The following is a 22,511-nucleotide window of genomic DNA, read 5'->3' as shown; positions in this document are numbered from 1 at the left end:
TCATGAGCTGATTCCCACAGTTAAAAATATATTTCTACACAGCCCGTCTGTATTCTATTAACTACTGTGAAAATGGGCTGTAATTTTACCAGGCTCCCCAGCCCACTGGCCCACCGGGCATTGCCCAAATGCATGTGTGGCCAGTCCGCCACTGTCTGCAGTTGTCATCCAGGATCAACAGTATTATATCAAGGAAGCCATGCGCAGGGACGTAGCTAAGGCCTGATGATTGGGGGGGGTGTAGTGGCTGAAATTCCAACTGGATGGGTTTTGGAGTCAGAAAATTCCGACTGCTCCCTTGTACCCCCCCCCCCCGCACTCATCGTCAACGATACGGTCAGTGTCAGTCAGACACCCCATCTTTCGCGACTGCACTTTTGTTCCGAACTGTTTTCAATACATTTGTACCTTATGGGGCAAAGTTTTGCTTATGTTGATGGCACATTTAAACTTCCGTAGATTAGCATTGAGTGTTTTAATTGTATACCATAGAGACAATGTATATCCCAACGTCGTAGCCAGGAATTTGAAAGGGGAAGCACTTTTTGCGATTGATATGGGGGAGGGGTCTAAGGGGAGGGGGTGTCCCCCTCCCCTTTGAGATTTTTTTTGAACAATTGAAGGTCCTTAGATGCGATCTGGTGCAATTTGTTGCCAGTTTCATCATTATGATATGATATCATATTATCAGCAGATTTTGTTTCCTGTTTGAATTCTTTTACATGTTCTTTTACATAATATATCAGAAAGACAAACATAGTGCTCTTTTGCAATTTTTCCAGAAGGATGATTCTTGTTTATTGTCCAATGTCTGGACTTAAATACATTTGACGAACTTAACTGATGGACAATATAAACTTTCATATTTTGTAAGACAGCCAGATTTGCAGTGGCCTAAAAAATATCGTTATCTCCGTGTATTAACAGTGTAATAATTATTTATAGGAAGTGCGTATCACGTACGATTGCTAGCTTAGCTTCATAACATGCTGTTCGTGCAACAACTAAGGACGAATCATAGAACGGATGAGAACGAACTTGTCGTCGTCGTTGTGCATACGGTTCGTGACATTCCATCGAGTGAGGTTAGGTAGGCAATATGTATTTTATTACGCAGTGGCCAACTGTAGGTTTGAAATAGGCTAAATTTATCTAATTGCATCTGCCAAACTAAGTAAGTAGTTGAATCAGTAGGCCTGCATGTTATTACGATTATAATCGAGTTAACGGAGTTGACGAGTATTCAAGATCAAAAGAGCACTGACAAAATACCATGCTAAAAAAACAACAGTTTTTAAACATTTTTTTCGACACTCAAAGGGGGAGCAGTCGCTCCCCTGCTCCCCCTGGCTACGTCCCTGGTATATCCTGAACTTACTTTAAGCTAGCGAACAGGGTCGACCCACCCAATAGAAAAATTAATACATAAATTTTCCGAATTGAAGCTGGCGAACGTTGTATTTTTTTTTAGAGTATTCAAAATCATACCAAGTTTTGTATGGTGGAGTATAAGGATCGCGAGATACAATTTCTCAATGTGACGAGGAAAACGTGGTAAATATGACTGATTAAAGGTCAATTTTGATCGAAAATTTTATGTCACTCACAAATTACAAGAACATATGAAAATAAGAATGCGACAGTCAGAAAAATTATTGCGCGACAGTCGGAAATTCCGAATTGAAGCTGGCGACAGTCGGAAATTCCGACAGTCGGAAATTCCGACTGTCGCACTCAAATTTTCCAACTATCGTCATTTTTACCAAGATTGGGGGGGTGAGACACCCCCCACACCCCCCCTCTAGCGACGTCCCTGGCCATGCGTCATCTCTCCAACAACGATATTTTCACTTTTCATGATTCTGATCCCACAGATATTTTCCCCCAGCATAATAAAACAGGCCATCACTGATATGTACCAGCGGAACCAGATCTCTAAGAAGGCTGTTGCTTTCCTTCCTCCCACAGACTGTAAGGCAGCCAGGTTTTATCTTCTGCCCAAAATTCAAAAGCCTGGTAACCCTGGTAGGCCTATCATCTCAGGCAATGGGTCCCCAACGAGAAGATATCCTTGTTTGTGGACCACTTCATCAAACCTCTTATTCCTCAGATTAACTATTACATCCATTACACTCCAGACTTACTCAGGAAACTTGGAGATATCAAGAACCAAATCCCCAGTACAGCCATCATCGGTACTTTCGACGTCACTTCTCTTTACCCTAACATCCTCCATGCTAAAAGTATCGCAGCCGCGTGTGCAGCCCTGTCCAAGAAGGTCCACACTTCTCTGACATCAAAGTTCTCATGCAACAGATTTTCACCGTGAAAAAAAACTTCACGTTCATGGACAATAACCAGGGAGCACCGGCACACCTTTGCTAAACAAATTGGGTGTTCCTGCTATTTTTGTCTCACTCACATTTTTGAAGACTTTGTAACACCATGGCTTCTTCCGAGGCTAACTTCCAAAATTACGCACAGCCCCCACCAGAGGGTCGCAAACATCATATTATGTACAGGGGGAATAGGGAAAATCCATATATTTTATTTAGTTGCATTTCTTTATCAAATATACTATATTTCAGCATCTTTGATATTAAAAGTTTACCCTATTTTTTATCTTTCATCTGAGTATACTGTAACGTAAATTCACCCTTTATTGTTTACCTCGCTGTTAGCTTTTCTTGCAAACAATTCGGTGCTTGTATCAATCTTTTGTATTTTATCTCAGATACAGCGGAAGTCCAAAAATATATTCCATAATAGTAGTACAGCTGTCTCAGTAAAATAGCCAATCACAGTAGCGTTTGTTTTTCTATCACTAAATGCTCGCGTGATGCGCGAGGCACAACCAATCAAGTTATTTGTCTCAAAAGAGAACAATTTTCGTTACTTTCACACATGGATAACATAAGAAAGAATTTAACACGTGTTGAGCTACCTACGAAAGCACCGAGGACGCACGTCAACAGAGGGTCAACGGATAATTTCTGACACTAAAGCCAATAAAACTTATTTTCCGTTAGTCCTTTAAAAATTAACTATACGTAAATCATTGATAAATGTATTTGACGTGACTATCGTAATGTCTATCAAATGTTAAGAGTATTAACGCTGTGTAACTGACGTATATAAGCCCTTAGAAATTATCACTGGGACAGTAGTTTGACTGGTCTCATTTTCTAAGCATTTCTTTATCTTATAGGAAACAACTTGCACGTTACTTTAACGAAGTATCTGGCATCAATTCTTCTTCTCGACGAATTCACTTGAATCGAAGCTTTAACGTAACATATCTGAGCACTAGGCTGGCCTAACTGTACACACAGCCCATGTACAGTTCATCGTATATCTTCTAGAAACTAGTCTTACTATTTGGGACCTGCGTTCTCTTTCGTAGAGGATACATTCGTATGCCTGTGTGACCGTAGTCTAGGTTAAAGTACGTTCGTTTTGCGTTATTGACGCAGTGCTTTAATTTTGCGTTATTGACGCACTGCGTTCGTTTTGCGTTATTGACGCAGTGCGTACAAACTACGTATGCTTTAGTCTGTTTTATTACTTAGTCCGTCATTACGTTTGTTTCTTTGATTTTGTACTGTGATCGCTATAATTTGTTGAGCAGACTTGCTTGGAAAATCAGGTGGAGAATAATAATCGAGTTAACCTAAAAAAAAAACGTGTCTGCATCTCTGACTGTACTTCCTGGTGTTTCTGGGGAAGTTACCAACTACGGGCAAGGGAGAAGTCTTAGGGGCGGGCGGCGTTACAATACTTGCATTCCATTGTGTCACGGGTAAGGTAAAACTATTCGACTGGACAACGTTAATACTCGGTTGGCGTGTGTCTTTTGTATGAGCTTTATGTAGTCCTCGTAACCAGGGGCAAAAACCCTGAAACACAACGTAAAATGTACGCATTGTATAAACAAATATTTCACACAAATAAGACGTTACATCGGCAATATGAAACATATCAAACATGCATTAATCTCATTGTATGATCCCATCATTTTACACCTTATTAACACTTATCAACTATTTACAATATGCCCTCCCTGTACAGACATTCGATACTAACAAACTTCTCATAAATATACTTTATATGTGCTTTCCAATCTCTGGCATATTCCGGCCTCGCTACACTCAAATAAGAAACAAGAATACGACTAACTAGTTGCGCTCCCTCTACTGCATAGTAAGGTTTGACTTAGTATACATAAGAAAATGAGACACTTACGGAATTCGGTCAGTTTCCGGCTTTTTACACGTATCGGTACGTCCTTTACGATATATGACAAGATATATTGCCACGAATTCATCAGCGGGGAACCGAAGTTGCCCCTACATATACTATATTAGAATAGCGAAGTACTGCGGGCTAACGTCGCCCAACGGACATCGTGTCCAACTGCAACAAGTAACTGCTGTGGTGCACCCAGCACCCTTGCACCAAGTATATTATATCAAACACGAATACCACGCCCAGACCTGCTTACCCGGCCTATTCATACCGACCCTTTACCTGCATTTTATGCAAATTAATCTAAACAAAGACTTGCACAAATTCCATTGATGCCCGTCGAGCAATCAGTGAATTAAACAAAGCATATACTACACTGTTAAAAATATCTGTCAGTTTACAGACTTTTTTAACATAAATTTCCGGTTTTTTCCCATTAACCAAAAATTACTGTATTTTTACAAACAGTTTGTATTGCTACAAAAACAAAATGTAATATAACCTATATTTTCTGTTTATTTAGAAAACAATTATTTTCTATTTTTTTAACAAAATTTGACTGCAATCATTAATATTTTTACAGAAGTAACTGTAAATTAAAGTAACAGTTGAAAAATCCTGTTATTTTACAACTTATATCTGTTTTATTGCAATAACATGATCGCACTGTTTTTTTTTACCATCAATTTGTATTTACTACGACAAAAAATGTTTTTAAACAGAAACTTTTCATTTTTACGGAAAAACAAATATTTAGTATTTCAATTAGCAACACTTTAGGGTCCTTTTATAGACCAATTCATCGTATGTTTCTTCAAGCACAATCTGACTGAGCAATATATGGGATGCGCTCATCTCGGGTGTGTGGTCCAGGGACCCGTTTCGGGCCCTAGGTTAGTCAATGTGTTTTCGGGACCTTTGGGCGATGCCCATGCACGGAAGCTCTGGGGTTTAAAAAAATTGTGATCATTATTAACTGTTTTCAATTGGCATTGAATGCGCACTAAAAAGACGAAAAACATTCTATTTAATTTGGGCATTTTTATTTCAAATAATTTAAATTTGAGTAAATGCCGATCGATTTCGTGATACAGCGAGCATGTGGGTGAGACAGATGTTGTTAAAGGTTGCATTGGAGTGAAAAACAACGTACAGCGCGTATGGCACACCTAATGCAGTCCAGAGGTTTCGCAATGGCTCGGTGACCTAAGGTCACGGTTTCCATCTGGGTTCACGAGTGTAACATATGCATATTAACGTTTCCCGCCAAAATAACAGTCCACGGCCTGACGTATCAGTGCACAAGAAACTTTTTCAGTTATACGTACAATACAACAGCGCACCGAACTTCGACCACGTACGTACGTACACACTACTACTGCTTGCGTCCAGCATGCAGTACACAACACTAGCTGCCTTTTCACTGATGACGCAGGAGAATTCTGCAATATTCGACTGAGGTGGGTGTAGTGGAAGTTCATTCAAGTTTTGTTAGCAAATAAGTTGGTAGAAACATTGACTATTCATCAATAACAAATTCTTAGAAGGCTTTTTCTTGCCGTTTCGGAAAATCTGTTAAATGTTTTTGTATAACGGATGCGATAACTGAGCTTTATAGTTATAGGCTAGGCCTAATAGCGAAGGGCCTAGCATAACGTTAGGCATCAGTGGCTAACGGTGGTCTTAGTCCGGAGCGATATTGATGAAATAAAATAATAGCCTAGGCCTATAGGCTTGGCCCATATACAATTTAGATACTTAGGTTTTTGCTATTGCCTGTGCGGCTGTAGCCTAGACTATTAATATTAATAGGCTGCTTTTAACCGAATTGTTGATTAAGTTTATTACTCATTAGCTTTGAAAACCTATGATACCCAACAAAGCTTAGGGCCTAACAGTAATGCTACAGTAGTTTTACTGTGTGAGAACCAGTATGAGTTGGACTGAGCCTGTCCACACTACCAGTACCACAGTCTGTCATCATTTTGACACAACCATTTGCATTGATTATGCATCTAGACAAAATCATGTGTACAAAAAGAAGCAAGTAGGCAAGAGCTTTCCTATATCTTGTACTGTAGCTGTACTCAGTACATGTTCAACTTCAAACATATAAAAATTGTGTAAATTCACTGTAGCTTTAACAACCGAAGTTAGTGCAAATGAAATTGGTGTGGGTTTATAAGTAGGTTATTCAAACTTTTCCAAATTGGCAGGGTTTTCCTACTCGTATTCTCATAGTTCTGTACGTCGTGAGACTAAAAATGTTTGTTGGACTTTGCAACATTTGCAAGGTAACAACACGTTCAGTGAGTGAGTATGTGGCTCATGGACGGCGCCATAGAAATCAAGCCAATTCTCAATTTCGGTGCTGTTTTCATATAACAAGGAAGCATCGTAACCAGAGACATGTAGAGCAGTCAAACAGATTTCATTCTGTTAATGTACCACTGAAGTGTGTTATTGCATACTGTAAGAAAGAATGCTCTGATTTGCATGCATTTTTAAGTCATCTCAAAAGTCACATGAATAATGGTCAGACAGTTGAATGCCCGTATGTTTCATGCAAGAGAAGGTACCACAAAAAGGCAACATTTTGTGTTCATTTGTCTCGTTGCCACAGAAATTGGTGTGCAAAACGTGTGAAAAATGCTCACAAAAGTTTCAGATTTGATGCTGTAATTTCAGAAACAGCAAATAATTATGATGTAGAAACTGGCAATGCTAATAAGCCCACTACTGCAGAAGAAAGTTTGGATATGGAATTTGGGGAAACTGAACATGACAATGTCATAGAAGTTGAGAGTAATTCTGATCAGTCAAAAGGGGAATTTTTGAAAAGTTTTGCATTATTTCTACTTAAGCTGCAAGGGAAACAATTAGTCCCAGAATCAACCGTACAAATTATTGTAGAGGAACTAAGAAACATACATGACATTTGCCTAGAATCTCTTAAAGTTAGGCTTACAGCAAAATTAAGGGCCGAAAACATTTGTAATGACCGTATTCATTCATTATTAGATGACCTTAACTTGGGAAATGAGTGGGATGTTGCTTTGGACAGTAAGAAGGGAGAACTGCGCTCAAAACATAGTAGAAAAGAGTACTTTAAGTCACTGAATTTTGTTTCCCCAGAAGCTGTTCCCCTTGGGAGGGATATTTCAGGAAAAATGCATTACTGTCATTATGTTCCCATCTTGCAGACAATTAAAGTTCTCATTGATAATGACTTGATTCCAATAAAATCAGACAGGAGAGCCAACAACATGCAGCTACCAGTGTTTACAGATATAACAGATGGGAAAATTTTCAAAGAAAATACACTTTTTGGAAGTGAGGAAAATGCATTGTCGGTTATTTTATTCCAAGATGCCTTTGAAGTAGTGAATCCACTTGGATCTGCCAAAAAGAAACATAAAATATTGGCTGTGTATTTCACTCTGGGAAACATTCCTCCTCAGTATAGGTCCCAGGTAGAGTCATTGCAACTTGCACTTCTTTGTAGAGAGGTTGATTTCAAGAAGTATGGACAAGAAAAAGTATTTAAAAGGCTATTAAGAGACTTGAAATTACTAGAAGAAACTGGTGTACAGGTCAAAGGTGGGCAAATTCGGAAAGGTTCATTGGCATGCATACTAGGAGATAATTTAGGCTCACACACTATTGGCGGATTTGTTGAAAGCTTTTCATCTAAACATTATTGTAGGTATTGCTTACTGAGTTCAGCTGAATTTCAGTCAGGTGAGCCATATGCTCTGGGAAAGTGCAGAAGTCCCACCGAATATGACAGATGTGTAGAACATCTCCAACAGTCTGGTGAAGATAGCTTTGAGGGTATTAAATTTAACTCCCTCTTCAATAATTTAAATTACTTCCATGTCTGTAATCCTGGCCTGCCACCTTGCTTGGGCCATGACCTTTTTGAAGGGGTAGTGGATTATGATTTGAAACTCTATATCGATTACTGGGTTAATCAGAGACATTGGTTTACGTACCAAGACTTAAACAGAAAGTTAGAACTGTTTAAGTTCACTGGTAGTGACATCAATAACAAGCCTGCTCAGATAAATTCAAATAAAAGCAGACTTGGTGGAAATGCAGTTGAGAACTGGTGTTTGCTTAAACTTCTCCCAATTTTGGTGGGCCAGCAAATTTGGGATAAATCTGACAATGTTTGGAAACAATTTCTGCGTTTAAGAGAGATTGTTCAGCTTGTTTGTGCTCCTCAAATATCATGGGATGAAATTGTTTATCTGAAGGTGTTAATAGAAGAGTACCATGAGGAAAGAAAACAAATCTTTCCTGATGTGAAGCTTAGACCAAAACATCACTTTCTTTGTCATTATCCAGAGTTGACAGTTAAGTTTGGCCCTTTAATCAGAGTGTGGACACTGAGGTTTGAAAGCAAACACTCTTACTTCAAACGGTGTGCTAGGAATTGCCATAACTTTGTTAATGTAACACATACGCTGTCAGAAAGACATCAGCAGCTGCAGGCATATAATAGTGCAGGGAGTATGTTTCCTGAAAAAAATTTCATTGAAAAAGGTGAGCAACTAAATCCTGAGATTTTTAGTCCTGAAATTAGGGCTTCCCTGCAGTCAAAAGAGTTACAGGTTGATTCAGCCACAGTGAGTAACAAATTAAAGGTCTATGGTACTCAGTACAGTGCAGGTTTGTTTTTGGCATGCAAATGTACAGATTCAGTCTTGCAATTTGGCTGTATTCTGTTGACTCTTTTATGTAACAATGATGCATTTCTTGTTGTTAAACTGCATAATGCTACCCTTCTTGAGGAACTAGGTGTGTACTTGCTGCAACCATCAAATGATATAGACTGTCTGAAGGTTTCGGAACTTTGTGACTATTATCCATTGTCAGCTTATCCAGTTCAAGGAAGACTCCTGCTTCCACTGAAGCATAATTGTTTCCACTCATGACTTTCTCAATAATGATGATGGTACTTGGCCATGTTATGGATGTATGTGCATGCATTTACCTTGCCTCATGTGTTCAATATGTCACATGTTTACACAGGGTCCAATACCGTACATTCAGCATATATCGTTCTAAGTTGTGTATGTTTATTGCATGTAAGGCATATATGCAGTTTCCCCAACAATGCTTCAAACATCAAATAAACCTATCAAATATCAATGCTGGTGCTTCTCTGAGAAATTTTAGAGCATTTGGATGATTCACAACAGAAATGTTGCACCTAGCCTCAATTCAATAATTTATTCATTTAGTTCTGTTTTCATGTGAGTGAACACTCACTCCCCACTTGGCCTATCATAGTCCACAAATTCAAATTTTGGGACTGCATTTGCTATTTAATACATATTTATTCAGGCTTTATAATGTACTGAGTAGTTATCTTTCCTTGAACAAAGATCTACATTCTTGATAGTGCAGGAAAACAAAGTAATCTGAGCTATAGTAAAGGAATGGTCAATGCAGTGGTCATTATTTATTGCTTGAGCCATTGTGTAAAAATAGTATAGTAGTATTTGTCAGTTTGAGGTGTCAACTCAATAGTGACAGACGTTCACATTAACAAAATCAGTCAGCTATATGTTTCTTGCTGTTGGCAGAGTGGTTTGTGTTGATTCAAAATGGAACTGTCAGATACATCTTCAGATGATACTGTTCTTCTTGGTCCAATTGAGAGTGCTGTGAGTGATGTCTTTCCACTACTGCCCACCTACAAGATTAAGGAGATGCTAGAACTGCTCATAAGAGCAGGAGTTGAAAGTGTTGCAGATTTAAAGTATGTTACAGAAGAGGATCTCCACAATTTGAAACCAATTCAGCGGAGAAAGCTTTTGAAAGCTTGGTCTACAAGGGTTGAAGGTACTGTATCGTCCAGACCCCAGTATTTTGTACATTTCTTTTAGTAGGCCAATTTAGTGTGCACAGCACAGTACTTGCAGAGTGAGGAGGCAATATGTGACCTGGAAACTATCATGTTTACCAAAAGGACAAAAAAATCAGTACCAAAAGTCATTACAGTTCTGAAATGAAGAGTTTGTGACTAGATCATGCTTGAACAGCCTACATGTAATCTTGCAAGTTTATCTGCTTTATAGTTGAGGTAATCATTCATGGACAGTTGCTTAACAGAAACTTTGCAGTGTAAATATGTACAAGACTCTAAATTTGTAATTAATAAACATTCCAGTGCTTTTATGTCCACACATTCTCATCCTTGTTTTCAGATAGACAGTGTTTTCGTTGTGCCAATGGCATACTGTACACTACTTGTATTCTGTATCAATTTCAATTGCAGTTGTTTAGAGAAATGAGGAAATGCAAGTTTGTTGGCTTGTAGCTAATGCTTTCATATCATTGTAAGACTGGATATGTACACATGTGGCAACAAGAGGCTACACTAGTTCTTACATATTTCTTGGAAATTTAATGTTTTTATTCATTGAAAACATTTCTGTTAGTTTTAGAGGTAGTCCTCGCCCCATTTCATGAAGAGTTACGCTCAGTCTTAGTTTGATTTATTGCTAACTTATGTTCTACATATCAAACTTGACTGAGCATAACTCTTTGTGAAACAAGGCCCTGATGTTCAATTTTTCCTTTTTTTGCCAGATACTACCCCAAGTGAACTAAATCACCAACTGGAGTTGGGAATGGAAGATTTTCAACTAGTCGGATCAGTTGCTTCTTCAGAGTCATCCAGCTCAAGTCCAGGAACTCCTACCTCACTAAAGAAGCACTGGGTGGAAACTTTTACAGTCCAGTGGAACAAAATGCCTAAGAACTTAAGTGATTCATTAAAGAAATGTACAAGGCCATCACCAAGAGACAGAAAGGAAATGATACGAATAATATGTGATGACATCATGAAGAAAAATCGCAATCCGGGCCGTAAGAATCTTGCCATTATTTCAAAAACAATTGTTGATTCTTACCCAGCAAGCTTTAGAGATGACATAGGCGGTGAAGTTATTGGAGATGGCTTTGAATCTGTACTTAAGCAAATGGAAAACAGAATCAACAACCTGAGACGGACTGAAACATATCTGCCAGGAACGTCTTCATTGACCAGCACATCAGATGATGAGTCTTCAGAACAGAAGCCTAAGCGAGCAAAAAAACGAGACTCTTATGGTTGTCAGAACTGGCAACCAAAAGGGTTGCCAGAGAGGGAAGACGAAACATCTCAAAAAAGGAGAACCCTTGAACTAAAGGAAATGTATGAAAATGAAGATAAGTGGGATGAAGAAATCATTCAGATGAACATGAAACTGTTGTATTTCACTATCCGCACAATGATCAATACAAACAGCATAACCCTCATAGGGATAATAGAAGAATACCCATTTCTCCTGGAAAGCATTGGTATGATGAGCCACTTTCATGAATTGGTTGGTATTGAACTGATGCCTACTCTTTCTAAATCTTTAGATACCAAAGGTCAGTCTGTTATGCAATATTTGAGGAAAGTTGCTACAAAAAAGCCAGCTTTAAAAGATGTTTTTGATGCCATAGAAGTTGCCAGAGCAGAAACAAACGATCTTACTCCTGAGATGCCTGGATTAATCTGGCTACTTACTTGCTACTTTGGGGAGAAAGTAGATACCCTGTTGTACCTATCAAAGGTGAGTATTTCTATAAAGTGAACTGATATTTTTTTTCTATTTCATTTATTTGCAAAGGTTGTCATGCTGGTAAATTACTTGGCAAATATTATAGCAAGATAAGGTTGAAGACTACAGTAAAAAGTGCAATTTCACCCTGGTAAAGTTGAACTAACCATAGATTAGTTGAAAGCCTAATTTTAAGCAAGGGATGGCAAAGTGTGGATTTTAAGTAAAATTTCAGTGTCACATTGTTATAGTCTCTGTAGTGTTATGTTGATCAGCCTTTCAGGACACCTTACATAGAGTTGCAAATCAGCCCCATGACAACAACCTGACTATGCCACAGGTGCAGAATATGTTCTTAGATCATGCCAAAAGCAATGTGTGTACTCGAGGTGTAATGCCACATGTGTTCTTTTAAGTGTGTTTATACAGACTTGGTCAAAATGTGTGCTGTATATGGCCAATAATTAAACATTATTTAGTAATGAGTAGTCATGTAGACTGCCATCATGATGGCTACTGAAGTGAACTTTGACCTACACTAAGTTGACAATTAACTGCTATATATATATATATATATATATATATAACTGCTATATAATATCCTAACTAGGGCCCTGTTCCATACAGAGTTTTTCTTTGTCTTGAGTGTGATTTAAAGTTAAACACAGACTATGAATCAAATCTAAAATTGTGGGTTACTCTTTGTAGAATGGGGCCCAGATCAAATTGTTATCCAATTTCTGCCACCAGACAACTTTGTATAAGTTTCAGGTTTTAAAATACAAGTTGCACATATTTTACTTTCCCAGGAGACAAGCAGTGATCAGGAGGCTGTTTCTGGCTTGAACTCTCCATCACCCTGTATTGTTGTTTCGGGTAAGCTTCTTGAATGTACATTTCGGGTGTTTCTGTTTACAGAGCTTTGTTATTTTCATCAACAATATTTAAGCACATCAGATTTAAAGTATCCCTTGGATCCTGCTCAACATTTTTTTTTGAATACTACTGATTGTTTTACCAAGCCTGTCTTTTCCTACCATTGATCCCTTGCTAGGCTCAGACTAAAGTAGGAATTCCTGTTTCTTAATTCAAATGCAAAGTCTTCCTTTCCAAATTGTGCAATAGAGGTATATACTTATCAAAAGTGTTCTAAATGTGACATGGGAACAAATGTACTAGCTTTCAGTGTGGTAGATACTTGTTAGATACTGAGAAGCAGTTTGCCAAGATTTAGTATAATGTGATATTTAGATGAAAGAGAAGATTCATTTATTGAAGTTACATCTTCTGGCTATGATGGGAAGTGGCTCTAAATATGCCACAAACCATTGTCAAAATTTAGGGATCAGTCTGGCGGCAGTAATTTAGACTCAGTTTGGTGTAATGGCATAAGCAATCATCCAACTCTTACTTGGAAGCATCAGCTAAATCCTTCAAATCTCTCATTCAGGTTGGTTCAGAACGTTCATGTCCAGTAGTAAAGGTAAAAATGTAACAGAAACATTGTTTTGAGATTAAAAGAATGACGTGTACATATTTATGAATTAGTATAGAGGGTTTGTAGTCAGAATGGGGTAATTGCATTTGGCCTTCAAGTTATGCATAAGATTTGCATAGAATCAAAGATGCAAGGCAATAGATGACCAATGCTCTTGTTTGGTGTGATACCTATTCTTACAGAGGCAGGGCAGAGAATTTTTTTCTTCCAATGTGGGGGACGGGTTGTCCACTGATTTAGGCTTTGCATCATTCAGTGAAAAATCAGTGGGTTCTGCTTGCAATTCACTTTTGATCTTGTCATTGCAGTTTCTAGGTTAAGTGTTTAATGGACATACCTTTTTTAAGGTCCCTAAAAAAGTTACTACTCTTGAGAATGTTACATGATAATCCTTCAGTAAAAGAATGGAAACATATTCTTAGTCGGGCCGTAACAGCACTAAAAAATTTCAATTTCGGAAAATAATGACAAAGTGAAACTCGGATTGACATTTTTATCTTTGTTTGAATATTGATATCACAGGAACCAAACTGTTGGCCGGGCGGAAGTATATGATCGCAGTTGACAAGGTAGTTGTCAATCATCTTATTGCTGATTTTCAGAGTGCCCTTGCCTACCTCTTTGCCACATACTATGTTTTAAACATTCAGTATCCTGCAGACAGCTGTGTGACATTGGAGTTCATCCAGAGGTAAGTGTTAATGGAATATGAATGAATATTTGTACAGTAGTGGTTATAGCTGGGATTGGAGTTGTAACTCATGGTAGTGTTTTACTTGTATAGTGTGTTTTCTACCAACACTTGGGAAAGACTTGAACCAGTGTAAAATTCAGTTGAGTAGTTACACAAGTAAGTCATAATTTGTCTGTCTAGAGAGAAGATCATGATCCCAACTTAGAATACCATTGAAGGTACTGTTACTTGAAATTTGGTCATAGTCTAACTTAACAATTATTTACCTCAGTTTAGATGAACTGCTGCAGTAGGTGTTTAGTGTTAAATAGTAACAGCATCATTAATTTGAAGATCGTAGAATATTTATGCAGTGACATTATTTGTAGAGCCCTAGTCCCATCAACATTGGGATTAAACTTGCAACAAAATGCACAGTTGAAAAAGTCGATCCTGATCGTTGCTCCAAGAAGATCAGTGTCCTATTTCCTTTCAACTACAATCCACCTGCATTTTGTCGATTTTGAAGTTGATTCTTGTGTTTCATCGTCGGACTTTGTTTAAAATTTACTGCTTGTAGAATTGTATGGATGGGACCCAGGCTTTAATCCTTCAAACTGTACATTCCAAATTGATTTCATGGACAGTCTTCTTGTGGAATTGACTGTTATAAACAACAACTGTTCTCAAAAAAAAAGTTATAAAAGAATTGTGAATAAGGAAATATGCTTAAAAATGTTTTGACCACAATCATTATGACTTTCATAATTATAAATACAAACTAATATGAAAGCAGTGTGAGAAGCCATTTAATTTATACCTGAAACAGTGAAGTGAATAATTAATGTGCAACAAATTTTTAGAAGTATCATGTTTTAAAGACATGGTTTTCTACTGGTCAAGTGTCAAGGTCAATGATGAAAATATTAATTCCCACCAAAAGTAACAAAAATCAACTCATTTTTTTTTTTTGGCAGGTGCTTTGTTGGAATCAACCCACCCACATCAGGAAAAAGTAGGAAATCCTCAGCCATAAATCCCAAAGTGTTGTCTCTTTTGGGACATATCAAGGATGAGTCAACAAAGTAATAAAAAAATCAAACAGTGTAGTATGGTGATCAGTGGACTTATTTCGAGTTTAGTTACTACAGGAACCATTTAGAAACGTTTGTTTTTTTGTTTTTATTCAACTCATTTAAAATCAAGTTAAGATGGTTACTTCTGGCTGGAACCTCAATGTCGCCTTTAGCCACTCTTAGTGTTTCCTTCATGTATATAGACATTCAGCTTATATGTAAGGAACGTTCAGGTGGATGATGTTTTTATGTACTACAATCAGTACTGAGTACACAGACATGAAATAATCTGCACACCAATCTCCATATTCTGTGCCTCTAAAGCAGAATGGTTTCAGATGAAATTTTGTTTTAGATAATTAAAGAGAACTGAAATCTATGCATTTTCATGGGCTTTGCATCACATTTTCTACCTAAGGTGGACTTGAAGCAAGCAGGAGATGAGACTGTAGAGTTTGTTTATGGAATTCTATTCATTCATGTTGGCATGTTATTCAGACATATAAAGTATTGATTAATATGAAGTTCTATTACTAACACTATATTGTTACACCTGCCTGCTAAAAGTTCACTTTTGATAGTAAATGTGACACCTTCTATGACCTTACATTTCAAATTGCCCAAAGAATTGACTGCAAATTTGTGCCCCCTTCTATCCTCTTCCTAGAGTGCTATTCAATTGAAGAAAAATTTCATCCAGTGGATTTCCTGATCATAACATGCATTAAGGCAGTAGCCACGAAAGGAAACTTTCTAATAAGTATAAATGTTTACAAGGACAATGGGTTCATTTTAATACCAGTGCTCATGCACATTGAACCATTCCTTAAATGGTGAAATGTTTGCCATTTTTCGTTTTCAGTGGTGAGTTTATACTATGTGATATTATTTAAACTACTTCATTTAAAAAAAAGTGTGATTACAGTGTGTAGTGCCACAAAACTATACTAACGTATGCTTGTCTATTACTGTGTGTAGTGTAGGGTCTATAGGAACTGCACTGCCTATGCATTAAGACCAAGTTTTCCTTTCTACATCCCCTTCCCCAGTGAAATACTCCATCAAATAATTATTAATGTACTTGTGAGAATATCCATTTCTGGCTGGAATTTATATTTTAGTCTTGGTATTCATAGACATCTGGTTTGGAATTGACAGGGCCTGAAGTTTATATTGGCATGCACCAATTTTTTCAACATTGAAAAAGAGGTTTACTGTTTCAGTTTTGGACTTTAAGTTACTTCCTTGTTGATTTACTAAGTTCTGTGTTTTTAGTTTCCATTTTGACATTTGCATTGCAGAAATGATTGCATGTTCATGATATCATGGCTCAGCTTTATATGAAAATGTTTGAAAGTTGTGTAATAATAATTAGAAAGTTTGAAGCTTATAACGTCAATTAACCCTTAAGCCTACCATGTAATAAGGTTTTGGCTAATGATTGTATTCCATTTGAAATGACCACTTTGGGATAGTTTCAGGGTGTTTGTCGTCCCAAACTGGGGTCTTCCACTTCATGGGTTGAAAAATAATGTTTGAAACTGATTTACAGAAGATGATCATATAGTTGTTCTTGAATAGTTTGTCATAAGCCACATGCCTTGACCAACTCTATGGAGAATTTTTAATACTGTGAGGAGGCTGACATAATATAGTATATGATTATAAATACATTACAAGGATATTATTGTATGAAAAATCTTACTTTAGCTTAATATTCAGTGAAGAGCTTTTTGCAGTATATGCCATTTAGAAAGTTTATAATTGCAGTCAGTTTGTAAAATTAAGGGTCACATAGTTTGTGGTTTTTTTGGGCAACTTAATTGGCCCTAACCAAAGATAGCAACAAATGAAGTAGCTTTCAATGTGTTGCTTTTGGTGTAAGGTGATCTTACCACCTCTTGAGAACAGTTGCAAAACCTGTATCTCTTATTGTTCCTATACAGACTTTTGTAACTGGTTTGTAATTGCCTTGGCCTGAAGTTTGTGATATCAGTCACCAGTCTTTTCTCAAATCTTGAAAAGTAGAATTATTGTTTCAGTGTTGAAGTTTAAGTTCTCTACTTGTTGTTTTATAATTGAGTTTTTGTGTTTCTAGTATCTACTTAAGAAGCTTTTAGTTTTAGTAAAGTGGTGAAAAGTGATAGGTTAAAAGCACCTTTGTATGTGCATGTTTTTGGGGAAGACCTCACTCCAAGATGAATGAAGAAGTTGTGTAAATAAAGGGTGAAAATAAACATGAGCATTTCAACGTACTTCTACCGTATATTTTTGGCGTATTCCTTAAGTATGTACTTTCTTTTTGTAGAAACCTTGCCGTAAACTAAGACAGATAAAACCCATCAATTTATTTTAATTGTCAATATCAAATTTTCACACTTATGTTTCTTTTTTATGGAATTGATAAAACATTAATAATTCACATAAAAAAATTGTTAAAGGACAGATTTGGTAGACAAACACGTTAAAAGCGTCTGTAAAAAAAACATAAATTTGAATTTTATCAGAAGATTTAAGCAAATTGACTGAACGATTAACATCAAAATCCTGTAAAAAAGACAGAATTTAGGAGTAAAACCGCCTGTAATAAAACAGACAAAAATTGTAATTTTATCAGACGATTTGGTAAATTAACATCGAAAACTTGTAAGAAAACAGAATTTAGAAGTAAAACCGTCTGTAAAAAAACAGACAAAAATTGTAATTTTATCAGACGATTTGGTAAATTAACATCGAAAACTTGTAAGAAGACAGAATTTAGAAGTAAAACCGTCTGTAAAAAAACAGACAAAAATTGTAATTTTATCAGACGATTTGGTAAATTAACATCGAAAACTTGTAAAAAGACAGAATTTAGAAGTAAAACCGTCTGTAAAAAAACAGACAAAAATTGTAATTTTATCAGACGATTTGGTAAATTAACATCGAAAACTTGTAAAAAGACAGAATTTAGAAGTAAAACCGTCTGTAAAAAAACAGACAAAAATTGTAATTTTATCAGACGATTTGGTAAATTAACATCGAAAACTTGTAAAAAGACAGAATTTTGTAGTAAAACACAATAAAATTGTCTGTAAACAAACAGGAATAAATTGTAATTTTATCAGAAGAATTCAGTTAAATATACATGAGAAAAATGCTAAATAAAACAGAATTTTTATGTTATTCTATTTAACAGATTATTCTTGTAAAAATTTTAACTGGAAAACTATGTAAAAAGAAAACATTATTTTCCAGTTAAATCCTTTTTACAGATTGTCTGTAAAAATAACAGGAAACGATTGGAAACTTTTTTTCCAATCGTTTTCTGTTAATTTACAGAAATTTTTTTAACAGTGTAGAATGTCGTATGTTACTAATTTGAACTTCGTGAGCAAAACAGACAACAAATGAATATTCATCAGTAAATTTATCCAGCTGCACGATAGTCGTTAGACTTGCGTCAAGCATACTCGTGACACATTGTAAACATTTATCGCAGTATTTTTTTTAAGAAAACCAACTTTGTACTAAATTTGCATCTAGTACAGATTTGCATCTGGCAAAACTGTCCTGTAATTGCTGATGACCACCTAGTGTACCACAGCCAGGTAAACTTCACTAGTCATCCGATCTGATGACGTTGTTAATCAAACTAGCTTAATGAAATGCAGAAAAAAGTGGTATATCAATAAGTGTAATTTGCAAAATAATTACATATACAATGTGCATGACAAAATTTGATTTCATCAATGATATTTAACAACTTTCTAAATAATTATCCTTATATTAGTATGTGTAGCAGTTGTGCTTTGTTAGGCTAGTTTAACAAAGGCCTACCCGTTACTGGCTAGCATAAATCAGGCGCGTATCCAGGATTTTCAACCCGGGGGGCGCGAATTACTATCTAAGCGGAGCGCCACCATCGGTTGGCGCGCAGCGTACAAGAAAATTTCTTGTTTTGAAACCCCCCAGATCACCGGAAACGGCACTTCTCGGGCTTGAAATGACCAACCAGATGTACACTTTTTGCCTGAGAACCAAGTATTTCCTAATAGTTTTTTTTCCATCCATAACCTTTTTGAAGATTGTCAACCCGGCACACATCATGTTCGTCCTGATCGCATCTCCTGTGGGTCTTTGCTTTTGTAGGTGATTCTACGTCGCGGCCCACAATACCCGTCAGCCCCACTTTTCAAGGTTTTAAGCCCCATATTTGTTCAGAATTTGAAAATTCACATTTCTCGTGAATAAACTCACTTCAAAACATACCCATAATGTTGTACAAAATTTCATCTATGGACAACCAATATAGAAAAAACTTCCTTCAACCCCTAACAGACCGGTCAAAATTGCACGAGTTGAGGGAAGTGTGATGTACAATGTTGGTCAGAAATTTTCGAAAATTCAGACACAGTTAATTTATTGATGTACAAATATTAAAACCTGTTATAACGGCTATTATAAAACTTGGTTGAAGGAAATGAAAAAATAGCAGATATTTCCGAAACCGAACACTACACACATAGGCGTAGGAGGCGCGGCGGCAGTGGCGAAGCTAGGGGTATTGGTCAGGAGTGGCGAGAATGGTCTGAAGGGGCGCTTTCTACACTATCTAAGCGGAGCGCCACCACTGGTTGGCGCGTAGCGTACAGAAAATTTTTGAGTAAAGATACTCCCTAGATCGCCGGAAATGACCCTTTCCGGGCCTGGCTAATTTGCAGATAAACGAAGAATAAGGTGTCATCGCCAAATTACACCAACAAAATGTGACAAATGTCAATAAGTAGATGAGAGCGCAATAAAAAAGTCAATAATCTAGAATAAGTAAAAAGTGGTAAAGAGCTGAAAAAGGCGCCAGCAGTCCATTTGAGTCCGTCAGGGGGGCATCCGCCCCCCTGACCATATGGACGCTCCGCCACTGCGCGGCGGGGTTGCAGGCCCTAATTCGCCATTACTAATGTAAAAGAGAGTTTTGACATAATTGGACCTCCATGCTTTTTATACATCTACATGAGACATGTCGTTGTTTACATTAGCATCCCGCGGTATACTGCGCAATTTTAACGGACCGTACGGTACATGATGGCATGCGATGTAATAACCGATGCTTGCTTATATGATATTGACATGAACACGTTGAACGCGCGCTTTGCGCGCGAAAAGTTTTGGTTATTTTTTCAGGCAAGTCGGACAGTTTTGAGGCTTTTCATCCTGGAACGCCATTTTCATGCTCACTGATATGATGTGATATCTGCTGTTTGCGTTACAAATTCGAACAGGCGCGTAGCGAGGAATTTGCCAAGGGAGGGGCGAAGCCTGTAGGCAAATTATCTAAGCGTAGCGCCACCATAGGTTGGCGCGAAGCGTACAAGCAAATTTGGCCAAAAATGTCTCCCAGATCGCTGGAAATGACACCTCCCAGGCTTGTAAGTTGCCTCTAAGCACTTTCTATTTTGAAATTACTTAGCGATATCATTTAAAAAAGTGCTGAATGGGGGGGGGGGGCGGGCGGTCGCCCCCATCCCAAAATGCGTCATGTTCCCCGACGACACGGTCGAGTTCGAGACCAGCCACAGTTGGTTTCATAGCACAATTCTACACACGCGTTATGATAGACCATATATAGTATATATATAGATCATTAGTGAGAGAGGAAAATGGAAACGTCAAAAAATGGAGTTGTCGGTGTAAGGGGTAGGGTGAGTCACACTTTTACGAAATCATTGATCCGTCACTGGCTACCCTTCAGCGCTGTAATGATGTCACTGTTCTTCTTTCTCTTCCCGGTGTCTGCGCGTTTTGCTTTTACTCCCTCTTTTTCTCCTTTTTCTCTCTTTCTTCTTTTTCTTTTCCCTTCCTTCCTCTCCTCCTCCTCTTTTTTTCCCCTCTTTTTTCCTTTTTTCTTCTCTTTTTTTTTCTCTTCTCTTTTTCTTACCCGGGGGGCGCGCGCCCCCAACGCCCCCCTGGATACGCACCTGTAAATGCAATAACCTTCAGTACGTATGTAGTGAGAAAGCACGGAACCAGGATTTTGAGAAAGGAAGGGAGGGGGGGGGTCTGAATGACGAGGCGAAGCCGAGCGTAATATCGTACGGAGGGGGGGGGGTGGGGGTATGTGCCCTCTCATATTTTTTAAAATATAGATGCTCTAAGATGTACATGATTCTATGAAAGGGGGGCCTAATATATCATCTTCTGATCGCCGTCCTCGAGAGTTGTCTGAGGGGAGGGGGTGCCCCTCCCTATTTGAGAATATTTTGAATAATTAAGGGTCCTTATATACAATCTGGTGCTAGGGATTAGGCTATATTTTGCAACTTTTGAAGTTAATTTATGTTCAAAACTTTTCTTATTTTGGGGGTTAGTCTTATATTTTTCAATTGAGGCAAATAAAACAGTTGAGAATGTTTTAAATAAGTAATGACCTTAGTCTAGATGCAATGTAATGTATCTGGTGATTATCACTTATGAGAGAACAAAAGTATTTTTCCGCTTGAATAGTTCGGGCAGCCCCTCCATATTTTTGACTGGGGTCACAGACGTAGCCATGGAGTGGCCAAAGCCACTCCCAATTAAAAGATAACACAATTATTCGCCCAAAATAAACAATTTTTTTAGATGCAACTTGCATGACCTGGCAAGTGCCATTTCCGGCGATCTAGAGGTACCCTTTTCTACAGTGTCTACGTTCCGCGCAAACTGAAGGTGGCGCTCTGCTTAGATAGTAACAAAATCATGATTTGGCCATCCCAACCAAAAATCCTGGCTACGCCATGGCTGGGGATTAACTCTCCCAGGGCAACCTCCGCTTCTTAAATTCGTACGGGGGTGGGGTCCTTCACATGTTTTTTTTTCTAAATATAGATTCCCTGAGATTTACTTGATCTGCGGGCAAGGGCGGATCCTTGATTCTATGAAAGGGGGGGTCAAATATATCATCTTGTGATCGCCGTCCTGGGGAGAGGTCTGAGGGCAGGGGTGTCCCCCTCCCCATGTGAGAAATTTGAATAATTAACTCCCCACAACCCCGGCTTGCTACGCGGGATACCAGGGGCAGTGGTGCTTGGTAGAGATTGGGGTGGGGAGAATCCCTGATCTGAGAGAATTTGACGGGTAAAACAGGTTTATACCCACTTTACCGTACTACTATACAAACAAATCTCAAAGAAAGCATAGGCCTATATAAAGTGCGCAAAAAACGTTACTGCTCAAATGTGATATGAGGGGTATCTGGAGATAAAAAATCATGCTGCAAAATTTTGTTTTTGATAAAAAATAATTTACAGAAACTAAGTGAAACATTAGACAACATTTAGGATTCACGTTAGTGTAAAAGAGGCAGACACACGTGTTATTCTCCATGCCATTGATGCATATTAAAAAAGATGGAGTAAACAGGGTGGTAGTTTATGCACAAGATACTGACATCATTG

At 37.8% G+C, this 22,511-nt stretch overlaps 2 protein-coding genes across 2 annotated transcripts in view; one reads left to right on the top strand and one right to left on the bottom strand.

Moving 5' to 3' along the window:
- The window catches only part of LOC139955788 (uncharacterized), a 491,243-nt gene that overhangs the window by 157,720 nt on the left and 311,012 nt on the right, over positions 1 to 22,511 (bottom strand). The gene's annotated exons all lie outside the window — the stretch shown is intronic.
- LOC139955621 (uncharacterized) lies at positions 9,833 to 17,347 on the top strand. The gene is made up of 5 exons (XM_071955149.1): positions 9,833 to 10,098; positions 10,849 to 11,861; positions 12,659 to 12,725; positions 13,870 to 14,038; positions 14,998 to 17,347. The coding sequence occupies exons 1-5, from the start codon at positions 9,861 to 9,863 to the stop codon at positions 15,107 to 15,109; spliced, it is 1,599 nt and encodes a 532-aa protein (XP_071811250.1). The 5' UTR covers positions 9,833 to 9,860; the 3' UTR covers positions 15,110 to 17,347.

This window comes from Apostichopus japonicus, chromosome 2, assembly GCF_037975245.1.
Source record: "Apostichopus japonicus isolate 1M-3 chromosome 2, ASM3797524v1, whole genome shotgun sequence".
Taxonomy (NCBI): domain Eukaryota; kingdom Metazoa; phylum Echinodermata; class Holothuroidea; order Aspidochirotida; family Stichopodidae; genus Apostichopus; species Apostichopus japonicus.
This window is presented reverse-complemented; position numbering and strand designations above follow the sequence as displayed.

What these genes read in the sequence shown, in the direction of transcription:
- LOC139955621 (XM_071955149.1), top strand. Translation starts at nt 9,861, where the DNA reads ATGGAACTGTCAGATACATCTTCAGATGATACTGTTCTTCTTGGTCCA. An exon ending in TTGGTCTACAAGGGTTGAAG is followed by an intron (nt 10,099 to 10,848) that starts GTACTGTATCGT and finishes TTTTTTTGCCAG; the next exon opens with ATACTACCCCAAGTGAACTA. An exon ending in ACCCTGTATTGTTGTTTCGG is followed by an intron (nt 12,726 to 13,869) that starts GTAAGCTTCTTG and finishes TTGATATCACAG; the next exon opens with GAACCAAACTGTTGGCCGGG.